The sequence below is a fragment of the Hyaena hyaena genome, unplaced genomic scaffold (assembly GCF_003009895.1).
Source record: "Hyaena hyaena isolate Hyena2069 unplaced genomic scaffold, ASM300989v1 scaffold_104, whole genome shotgun sequence".
Classification (NCBI taxonomy): domain Eukaryota; kingdom Metazoa; phylum Chordata; class Mammalia; order Carnivora; family Hyaenidae; genus Hyaena; species Hyaena hyaena.
In genome coordinates, this window is record NW_024080736.1 from 1,915,068 (window position 1) to 1,927,121 (window position 12,054).

The following is a 12,054-nucleotide window of genomic DNA, read 5'->3' on the forward strand; positions in this document are numbered from 1 at the left end:
ACAGCTCAGAGCCTGGAGCCTGCATCGGTTTCTATGTCTCCCTCTCTCTCTAACTCTCCCCCACTTGTACTCTGCCTCTCTCTCAAAAATAAATAAACATTAAAAAAACAACAACAACAGGCTGTGGCTGGTCATGGTTAGCCAACCCTCTTTTGAGCTCCTGATGTTCATTATTCTGTGATTTGGATAATTAAAATTGGAAGAAAGCTTTGAATTTTTAAAATAACACTTATGAAAGTCTAGTAATAATTTTATTTTTGCTTTTCCCATTTATCAAGAAAAAAACGGAAAATTTTAAAACTCAGAAGATTACACTAATATTTTGGAGGCGGTATTACATTTTTTTCCCTCTAGAAACACAAATTATAAAGAGAGTTATGCAATCTAGAAGTCTGAAAACACGCTGTAAGTTTTCTTCAAAGAATTAATTCAATAAAAATTTATAAGCCAAACTTTGAAAAATCAACAGTGGCATCAGGGTTTTAATCCTGGCATAACTTCACCCCTGGACCTCTCTACCTTCTATAGGTAGGAGCTTCTGGGTGTCGTTTTGCAACCACTTTTTAGGTACTACAGTAAGCAAGACATGATTTGTGCTATAAAATGTCAACGAATGAGCCAGGGGCACATGAGTGATTGCCCGCCTGTAGTGTAAATGTACTCAGAACTGATGGAGAGCTGTACCCGGTGCCCGAGAAGCAGCATTCTCAGAGGCACAGCACAGGACAGAGGAGGACGTTTGATCAAGGCCTTAGAAAAGGTCGGGATTTCTCACGGCTTTAGCAAATTAAGGCATTTTCTGTTTAAAATGTAAAGAGAAGGGTTTTTGTTTGTTTTTAATTAGAAATTAGGGGTGCCCCGCTGGCTCGGTTGGTGGGGTGTGTGACTCTTGATCTCAGGGTTGTAAGTTCAAGCCCCATGTTGTAAGTAGCGATTACTTAAAAATAAAATCCTGAGGGCTCCTGGGTGGCTCAGTCAGTTAGCATCAGACTCTTGGTTTCGGCTCAGGTCATGATCTCACGGTTCGTTCATGGGTTCAAGCCCCGTGCCAGGCTCTGCGCTGAGCCTGCTTGGGATTCTCTGTCTCCCTCTCTGACTTTCCCACCCACATGTGCATTCTGTGTCTCTCTTTCTCTAAAATAAATAAACATTAAAAAAATAACATCTTTAAAAAAAGAGAGAGAGAAATTAACCAAACAAACACAGATTGTGCCCACAGTGTATATTTTAAAAACTGAGATATGTAGAAAAGGCCCCCAGTCAAAAGTTAACACTTGGTGAGAACTGTTGACCAGTTCTTCCAAAGTGTTCAAAGAAAAGAGGATCCCTACAGACCCTATTAAGTTAAGTTAGACTTTTATTATGAAATATAAAAGAGCGGAAAGTTTTGTAAGTCTGGTCACTTTTTAAAGAAAGTATCTATACATAGTAACACAGTTCTTCTGTTAAAGCAGTAACATTTCAGATGGGCCAGAATCTTTGTTATTCAATCAAGAAATTCTCTCCCTTAACCTAGACTATGCTGGAAATTCATTGACAAATTCTTCCTCTTTGGTTCTCTTTTTCCCCCCCGCAGAATTCATGCAGACCACTTTCCATCCTTAGCAGTTTCTTTTTTGTAGGCTTTGTAGGCTTTGATGAGGCTGCAGCTGTCTTTCAGGTTAAGTCCATCCTGTTCCAGTTATGCCTACTGAGACAGCGCCTTACTTTTCTCACCTGGGTTTTCATGAAAGCCTTACTTTCTGTTTGATGGGGGAGATAACCAGTTTCTGGAAAGCAGTAGTTTTCAAACTTCGACACACAGTGGGATTATCTGGGGAGAAGGATAAAAATACAGATTACTGAGTTTAACCTGGGGTTCGGTAAATTTGAGTTGCAAGTTGACACTCAACTTTTATTTTATTTTATTTTATTTTATTTTATTTTATTTTATTTTATTTTATTTATTTAATGTTTATTATTTTTGAGAGAGAGAGAGAGAGAGACAGAGAGACAGAGGGCAAGTAGGAGAGGGACAGAGAGAGGGAGACAGATTCCGAAGCAGGCTCCAGGCTCTGTGCTGTTAGCATAGAGCCCGATGCGGGGCTCAAACTCACAGACTGGGTGGGAGATCATGACCTGGGCTGAAGTCTGATGCTTAACTGACTGAGCCACCCAGGCACCCCGACACTCAGCTTTTAACAGCTTACTGTGTGACTTTGCTGCATCTCAGTTTTATGATGGACTGTTTCATGGTAGTTTCTCAAACTTTAATGAGCATGTGAATCACCTGAAGATTTAGAGAAACTGCAAATCCTCATGCAGTAGAGCTGGAGTAGGGCCTGAGCTGCTGACTTTCTTGCAGGCATCATCAATGATGCCAGTCGCATTTTGAGTAGCATGTTTTGAGGGTACTTTTTGAAATTAGTGAATTTCATCTGATGTATATTAATTGTTGCTTGTCTGGATCTCAGAAGGATAGCCTTTCTGAGTTCTAGGGCCGTGGTTCTTAACCTGCGGGCCTCACACCAGCACAGCAGCACCTGGGAATTGCTAGAAATGCACATTCTGAAACTCTCTTCTAGAACTATTAAATCAAACTTTTACTTTTATTTTTAAAAAAATTTTAAATTATTTTTGATAGAGAGAGACAGAGCATCGGAGGGGGGAGGGGCAGAGAGAGAGGGAGACACAGTATCCGAAGCAGGCTCTAGGCTCTCAGTTGTCCCCGAGCCCATGAACCGTGAGGTCATGACCTGAACCAAAGTCGGGACGCTTAACCCACTGAGCAACCCAGACACCCCTAAATCAGACTTTTAACTAGAGTCAGCTTGCCAGGTGATTCTGCTGTATGAAGTTTGCTGACCATGGTTCCAGGAGTTCTCCCTGTAGCCCTCTATTTACTTACATAGTGAAGAGTAAAAGCACATTTCTAACATGTGTGCAATTGGGTGGGCTAGCCCTTAAAAACTACTAATTGTTCCAATAAATTTTATTATGTACCTTACTATGTGCCAGCCGCTATTCATAGCAACAACTAACAGACAAAACTCCCTGCCTTTAAGAAGATTACATTCTGATGGTTATGTTAACTGCTGCTGTATATACGTGTGTGTATGTACGTGTGTGTATTTTCCCATAAGCAATCGATAAGACAGTTCTGAATGGCTTCAAACTGTTTATCCTTTTGTAGCATCTTTGTTTCATGGTGTTTTGTTTTTAAGATTGATACATGCTGACATACGTAGCCCTAAATTACTCAAGACTGCTCTATAGAATCCTACCAAATGAATGTTCCACAATTTAATCTTTCCCCTATTGATGTTCATTTTGGTTGTTTCTAGCGTGATTTGCTGTTTCTTTGGTTTTTTAAACAAATTGACTACTCTGCATGTGCACAAGGAAGGTTTGTCTAGAGAAGTGATTTTCAGACTGTGGACTGCAACCAGCATGTTTTGAAAGCTGACAGAATAGAGTACATGGTATGAAGATAGAAGAGAAGATGTTATAAGACATATAGTAAGAGTTGTGTTTTGTAGAACTTTTGTTTTGGTGTGGTGTGTACCGGATTGAGATGTAAAATGTAGGTTTTTTTACTTTGGGCCATGAGCATAGAGTTTGTAAACTCTTCTCTGCGGGTTATGTGCACACCCTTAACCTCACTGTACTGAATTACTCTCCACACTGGTGGTATCGCTGTGTAGTGCTACTGCCGGTGTTTCCATTGTACTGCGTTCTTCCCAAAAGTTTGTGTAGTTGGATTTTTTTTTTTTTTTGCTAAGCATGTTTATTATTTTTTTATAGTTTATTTTTGAGACTGAGAGAGACAGCACAAGTGGGGGGGGGGGGGAGAGAAAGAGAGAGAGAAATCCGAAACAGGCTCCAGGCTCTCAGCTGTCAGCAAAGAGCTGATGCGGGGCTCGAACCCACGAACTGTGAGATCATGACCTGAGCCGAAGTCGGACACTTAACTGACTGAGCCATCCAGGCGTCCCTGTGTAGTTGGATTTTTAAATTTGTGTCTGTTGATGAGTATGACACAGTATTTCGCTGTGGTTTTACTTTGCCTTGACTTGATAACTAGTGAGGCAGATGTCATTCCCCCCCGCCTCGCCTTTTCTTAATACAGGAAAATTTAATATATCTCCTAGATAATAGAATAGTGTTGAAAATGGTAATGAGTGTAAGTAATCCTCAATGGCATATTATAATATTATAGATACATTTTAATGAATAGTTGAAATGATTTGCTAATACTAATGATTGACAGTTGAGGGGCTTAAGTGGCTTAATTTTGAGTTTTTTCTTTGTACAATCTGCACTCAGTTCTGTAAACCTTAATCTTTGAATTTGGCATAATGATCTTATATTTGTGTTCATACAAGACCATCAATAAGCCATTAGTAGCATCATTTTATTGATTTGAATATTGATATTTTATATGTGTGCATAGACACCTGTTCAACATTTTTCTTTTAAATTACCATAACAAAAATACATGCATGTGATATTAAAAAATATGAAAAAGTAAAAAAATTTGGTTTTTTTACCCCCCTGTCCCCCAGGTCTCCATCTCAGAAACAAGTACTTCAAAAAGATTCTAGGGGCACCTGGGTGGCTCAGTTGGTTGAGTATCTGACTCTTGATTTCAGCTCAGGTCACAATCCCAGGGTCATGGGATCAGGCCCCATGTTGGGCTTCACACTGGGTGTGGAGCCTGCTTAAGATTCTTTCTCTTTGTCCCTTTTCCCCCTGCTTGTGAGCACACATACTCTCCTTTACTCTCTCTCTTTCTAAAATAAATAAATAAATAAACTTAAAAAATATTAATGGTTCTTGGGACCCCTGGGTGGCCCATTTGGTTAAGCGTCCAACTCTTGGTTTTAGCTCAAGTCATGATCTCACAGTTTGTCAGATTGAGAGCCCTGTGTGTCGGGCTCTGTGCTGATGGCATGGAGCCTGCTTGGGATTCTCTCTCTCTCGCTCTCGCTCGCTCTCTCTCTGCTCCTGCCCCACTTGTTCCCTCCCTCTCTCTCCTTCTCTCTTGAAATAAATAATCTTTTTTCATTTCAGCATATATGAATTTTACTTTGTTCTTTCCAACTGCCATTGTATAAGTGTATCATAATTCATTTAAGTATTGATGTATATTCAGGTTAAAACAAAAACCACAAAACTTCAACTTAAACAAATTTTTTGAAGTTTATTTTGAGAGAGAAAGAATGCAAGTGGGGCAGGACAGATAGAGAGAGAGAAAGAGAGAGAGAGAATCCCAAGCAGACTCCACACTGTCAGGGCAGAGTCCAATGCAGGGCTTGATCCTGCGACCGAGTGATCACGACCTGAGCCAAGTCAAGGAAGGTCAGTCACTTAACTGACTGAGCCACCCAGGCACCCCCAAAACTTGAACTTTCATAAACCATTGCATTAAATTTGTTTGTACTTACTTAAATGCATGTGTGGATATCCGTAGGATAAATTTTGGGAGGTTGAATCGCAGGGTCAAAGGATTAAGCATTCAGATAGATTTTGACAAATTGCCTTTTAAAATCTGAAACAATTTATACTTTCCCAATAATGCTTCAGAGGAAACTGACCTGTCTTTAATGTTAACTTTCAGAAGTGCTCACCCTGTTCAGTAGGTGTATGACTGTAGTCCTAGTTTGAATAGAAGCTATTTTGTGGTTTCTAGCTAGATATATAGAATGTAGAACTTCTAGGCCTTTTTTTTTTTTTTGGCCTTTTTTCCTTTTATCTTTAAAACCAACAGAAAATGAACAGACTTTAGCCTTTTTTTTTTTTTTAAAGAGAGAGAGAGTGGGAGAGGGGCAGAGAATGTTTTTAAGTTTGAGAGAGAGAGAGGGGAGGAAGGAGGGAGTGTAAGCCTGGGGGAGGGGTAGAGGGAGAGAGAATCTTAAACAGGCTCTGTGCTCAGCAGGGAGCCTGATGTGGGACTTCATCCCACAACCCTGGAATTGTGGCCTGAGCCAAAATCAAGAGTTGGACATTAACCTACTGAGCCACCCAGGTGCCCCAACTTTAGCTTCTTAATAATACAAAGTTAAATAACCGTTAAAATTCAGATGTATATAATGATTATCCAAAATCTTTCAGAATGTATGAAAGCTGATGCTTTAAAATTAGACATTAATTTAGATAATACTTCTGTTACTGCTTTAAAATAGATTCCTATCAGCAGTATTTTTTTAACATTAACTGCTTTTATTGATAGTCTTTAGTAATTTATTGTTTCTCATTATAAAAAGCCTGCGGTATACGGTGTCAGATACTTTTTAGTGAGCGTTCTTATTTGCAAGTGACAGAAGACAAACATGTTCACTTAAGCACAAGGGAAATGGTTTTGGCTTCCATAAATTGGAAATCCAAAGGTTAGGTTCTGCCAAGGACTCAAGAATTGTCAGTACTTATATCTCGCTTCTGCTTCTGTCCATCATCTTTACTCCTTTCTTCCTGAGGGAAGTAGAGATGGCTTAGCCAAGGACAGCTCTGGCCTCATTCATGGAAAGAAAGAGCTTCTGAGCACTTCTCACTTAGCATCTGAATATAAAATCCCAGGCGGAGTCTTGCTGGCCAGCCCTGGGTCTTATCTCCAAGCTGGTGAAGGTGAGGAGGAGATGCAATCCTGTGGTTGGGGGCCCCATCACAATCACATGGTGTGTGGGGAGGGGAAATTTTCGAAAGGGAATGATGCTGGGAAAATACTACTGATAAAAGAAATATGCCAAATTCTGGGTGTTGTAGTCGGTTTCCTGTCCGACTTCATTTAGGTCATAATCTCATGGTTGGTGGGTTTGAGCCCCGCATTAGGCTCTGTGCTGACAGCTTTGAGCCTGGAGCCTGCTTTGGATTATGTCTTCCTTTCTCTCTCTGCCTGTCTCCAGCCTGTGCTCTCTCTCTCTCTCTCTCAAAAATAAATAAACTTAAAAAAAAAGTTGGGTATTTAGCTGGGGAGATGGGGAAGATACCATGAAAAGGTAATATAATATGAGGTAACATGGTTCCTAGAAGGCTACATGAATTCAGAAGAGTCTGGGGAGGTTAGAACAAGCTTTTGAAGGTAACGATAAATACAGTTAGATTTCAAGGTGGTGGTGGTATATTCTGCACATCAGCTGATTTCTTTCTTCGTAAGTCACTCGTATCCTTCTTTTTGTTGTTCTTGTTCTTACACCCAAACTCTGAATCCAGGTCTTTATCTTCTGCTTAATCGCACAAGATGCCCAGTCTCTGTTGTGTTCCCTTTGTCCTGTTCATTCTCTGCAGTGAAGCCAGAGAAGTCTTTCTGGAACATTCTACGTTTGTCCCTGCCCTGCTTAGAAAACCTGTAACAACCCTCATTATTGCCAGAATAAAATACTGTACAGACTCCTAAAGCTAACATTTAAGGACTCTACATCCTGGTCCTAGAACTGCTTTCCAACCTTCCTTCTGGAATTCTTTACTTGGATGCTTTTTGACAGCATTTGCATAAACAGCTGAGGGAATGCAAGGACTGTGTCTGTAAGGAGTTTTGTCTCGTTTGCGGACTTGTGTTTCTTCTTTTATTGAGGGATTCCCTCTAGGTTCAGCCTTCCCTTTTACTCCTTTCTCTCATCTTATTATTTTTTTTTTAACGTTTATTTTCAAGAGAGAGACAGAGTGCAAGCTGGGGAGGGGCAGAGAGAGAGGGAGACAGAATCTGAAGCAGGCCCCAGGCTCTGAGTTGTCAGCACAGAGCCTGACACGGGGCTCAAACCCACGAGCAGTGAAGATCATGACCTGAGCTGAAGTCAGAGGCTCAACCACCTGAGCCACCCAGGCATCCCTCCCTTCTCTCATTTGTATTTACACAGATGAATCCCAACTAATTTCTTGGAGGCAGTAATGTGGACTGGGTTACGCTTCATGATGCTTATTATCACGGTGATTCCGGGATTTAATTAACTCTGTGAAAAGTGCATCTGTGTAGATGGTACCTCTTTAGTGAAGTTTGCCGAGATGTAGGGTCAACAACAATGTCTGGCCCAGGGTGATCCCTTGGACTTTTTTCTGCAGTAAGTAATGAATACATTTTTATTTGGAAAATCTTTGTTTTTTAATTGTTAATGTTTATTTATTTTTGAGAGACAGAGCGTGAGCAGAGGAGAGTCAGAGAGGGAGACACAGGATCTGAGTCAGGCTCCAGGCTCTGAGCTGTCAGCATAGAGCCCGACACGGGGCTTGAACCCATGAACTGTGAGATAATGACCAGGTAGCCGAAGTTGGATGCTCAACCGACTGAGCCACTCAGGTGCCCCTGGAAAATCTTTTTAATGAATGAATATCGGGTGTGCATTGCATAAGTTAAAATATCTTCACCTTTTATATTCTTTAGCATGCTTTTTTTTCTCCTGACACCATACATCCTTTTAGCTATGAAACTAAGCTCAGAGTGAGGAGGGCTCAGGAATGGGGGAGGGGCAGGCAGTTAAAAGGTTACCAGTAATCCCAAATCTTGGTTGATAGAAGTTAATTGTACAACAGTGAATTTAATGTTAACTTACCTTATTAAAATTATTTCTGATATTTAAAAATACATTTCCTATTCTGTAAACATCAAGTAATAATAAAAATAATAATACAGGCACAACTGTTTTAGAGAAACTTGTTGAAACAAGTTTTCTTTAAAAAAATTTTTTTAATTTTTAGAACGATTGCAAACGGGGGGTGGAGGGAAAGAGAGAGAGAGAGTGAATCTTAAGCAGACTTCACATTCAGCTCGGAGCCCAATGTGGGGCTCGATCCCATGATGCTGGGATCATGACCTGAGCCTAAATGAAGAGGCACTCAACCAAAGAGCCTCCCAGGTGCCCCTCAACACGTTTTCTTATTTATACAGTAGGGTTTATTAACATACTTCATAGACTCATTCAGAAAATTAGATGAGATCTTAAATGCTTTGTACAAATTAAGCTCTCAAATGTGTGCTGTATGTTGATACATTTATCTATGTGCATATATATTCCTGGGCATCACATCTCAAATCAGGTAACTTCAATTGCTTAACTGACTGCTAAAAAATACATACAATCTGTGTCTGTTTCCTAGGTGAGCCTCTCTTATCTTTTTGACTTCTTCCTCCTTCCTTTCTGTCTCAGCCCTACCTTGTGTTGCACTGTGGAACTCTCCAGTACTTGGCTCTTAGGAAGCACCTCTGGCAGAGGAGAAGGGGTGCTGTACCAGGGAACTTTCTGTCTGTGTGTCGAGGGCCGTTTCTGTATCACAGCTGACACGGTGTGAGCTCTCTTGTGCCCGTTTACTCACATGGGGATGTTTTTCTCATTTATGTTCTTTTCAGATCTTTCACACATGCACTGTTACTTTTTATCATGGTTACCTATAAACAGCTTAACCCCTCTAGAAAATTGAGAGCTGATTACAATTAAAATTTTTTACTTGTAGTTTGTGATACAATGGGAAAACTTTGAATTCAGATTTTTTTATAGATTTAAAAATTAGAGCTAAATAGTTGCTTCTTGGTATTGTTTTAATTTGACAGTTATTAGAAAAATCGGAGTATGCTCATCTGTGTCTTGAAGTATATGTCCCGATAGGAAAAACTAGAGAACCTTAGTTTGCAGAAATGATGGGTCGATTTGTAATTACGCCATTTCTTTATTTACAGGTAGGCGAAAACCGAGAGTTCATCGGCCTCGTTCTCCGATATTGGAAGAAAAAGACATCCCACCCCTTGAGTTTCCCAAGTCCTCTGAGGATTTAATGGTGCCTAATGAGCATATAATGAATGTTATTGCCATTTACGAGGTACTGCGGAACTTTGGCACTGTTTTAAGGTTGTCTCCTTTTCGCTTTGAGGACTTCTGTGCGGCTCTGGTGAGTCAAGAGCAGTGCACGCTTATGGCGGAAATGCACGTTGTGCTCTTGAAAGCGGTTTTGCGCGAAGAAGACACTTCCAATACTACCTTTGGACCTGCTGATCTGAAAGACAGCGTTAATTCCACGCTGTACTTCATTGACGGGATGACGTGGCCGGAGGTGCTGCGGGTGTACTGTGAGAGCGACAAGGAGTACCACCACGTTCTTCCCTACCAGGAAGCGGAGGACTATCCCTACGGACCCGTGGAGAACAAGATCAAGGTTCTGCAGTTCTTAGTTGATCAGTTTCTTACCACGAATATCGCTCGTGAGGAATTGATGTCCGAAGGGGTGATCCAGTATGACGACCACTGTCGGGTTTGTCACAAACTCGGGGATTTGCTTTGCTGTGAGACGTGCTCGGCAGTCTACCATTTGGAGTGTGTGAAGCCGCCCCTCGAGGAGGTCCCGGAGGATGAGTGGCAGTGTGAGGTCTGTGTGGCGCATAAGGTGCCTGGTGTGACTGACTGTGTTGCTGAAATCCAAAAAAATAAACCGTATATTCGACATGAACCTATTGGATATGACAGAAGTCGAAGGAAATACTGGTTCCTAAACCGACGACTCATTATGTAAGTAAATCTGGCCTTAATTTTCGTCTGTATTTAAAATTGAGCCAGTTTCCTTCACGATTGAGAACACAGAGCTAGGCTGCGGATGTCATATAAACCTTTGTGATTGAATAATGAGTTACATAGTTAAATAATTTCTCACTTGGAGGAATGTGTACATTAAATATGTAAATTAAAAGCTTTTTAAATTGTAAAGAAAGAAGAGTGTATGAAAAAAATGCAAATTGCACACCAGGGTATTAATTGCCTGGGATGGGAGATAGGATGTTATAAGGGAGATGCCACTGTGGGCCCTCCCCTGGTTAAATTGCCTACAGCCTAGCCTGATTTTGGTGTTAGGATTTTCTTCTTCTCTTTTTAGTTTCGCTATGTTCATACGTAAAATGGAGTGGTAAGAACAAAATGGAGTGGTAAGAACAAACCAGCCGTCTGAGGATCTGATCGGTTTTGTCATCATGGGTTGTAGTCTCCCAGAAGATAGGCTCTACAGACTCATGGGCACAGTCTGACTTGTGCTTTTCTGAAGGTTTTCAAGAGGTTCTTCCAGGCAGGTCAGGGGGAAGGTCAGGAGGCAGTCTGGGAAAGCAGAGCATTTACTTCGGTCGCGTGTCAGGCAGGGTCGGAGTATGGACTTGGTTTTGACATCTTGTAGAAATATGATCAGAGGGAGTGGGCTGCTTTGTGTTTTCAGCTTCTCAAGTCTTCAAAGCCTTCTTCCAGCTCTCAGAATTAGGTCAAATCATATAAAATCAGTGGTGGGGTGAAAGGAACATCGAGTAGGGCGTGGAGGAGACAGCGGGAACTTCCTCAGTGCCTGGGCAAGCCCCCCAGGTAGGGAGAGGAGTCTCAGCCAGGCCCCCCTTCACTTATAAAGGTCCTCAGCGTTTTGTGCAGTTGTCTTCTTGCAGTGCTGCTGTTGAGAAATCTGAATCTGTTCGTTGAGTCTTTGTATGTGACCTGTTTGGACTTACCTGGAAGCTTAGAATCTTCTCTTTGCTTGTAGCGTTTTTGCAGTTTTAGAGTGATGTGGCCTCGTAGGAGTCTTTTTTTTTTTTTTCATCCACTGGGTGTTTGGTGGGCACTTTCAAATCCTGGCAGTTGAGTCCTTCAGTTGAGAACTTCTCTCGAGAATTTCCTCCTTTCCTTTTTCCTGTTGTGTTTATCTTGTACTATTGTTTTATGGAACATTGGCATTCCTCTTTTGGTCTTCTGATTTTCTTACCTTTCTTCTCCAGTTTTCCTCTTTGCCTTTTTTCTTCTTTAGGGTGTGAGTGAGTGAGTGTGTGTGTGTATATATGTGTGTATTGCTCAGTTTTTATAGAAGATTTCCTTATCTTAGTCTTCCAGCTCTACGATTTAGATTTTCTTTTCTGCTATCATATTTTTATTTTCTAAGGGCGCTTTTGTTCTTAGAATATTCCTCCTTTGAAAAAATAATAAGCGGCACCTGGCTCAGTCGGTTGAGTGTCTTGCTTCAACTCAGGTCATGATCTCATGGTTCTCACAAGCCCCTGTATGGGGCTTGCTGCTGTCAGCGCAGAGCCCTCTTCAGATCCTGTGTCCACCCTCCTGCCCCTCCCCTGCTCAT

At 41.2% G+C, this 12,054-nt stretch overlaps 1 protein-coding gene across 11 annotated transcripts in view; it reads left to right on the plus strand.

Annotated features, from left to right (window-relative positions):
* Nucleotides 1–12,054, plus strand: part of BPTF (bromodomain PHD finger transcription factor) — a 137,216-nt gene that overhangs the window by 23,013 nt on the left and 102,149 nt on the right. For all 11 annotated transcript variants that reach the window (XM_039235984.1, XM_039235980.1, XM_039235983.1 and 8 more), the window contains exon 2: nucleotides 9,644–10,466. In XM_039235984.1, the coding sequence (XP_039091915.1) occupies nucleotides 9,644–10,466 (823 nt within the window). The remainder of the gene's footprint in view (nucleotides 1–9,643; nucleotides 10,467–12,054) is intronic.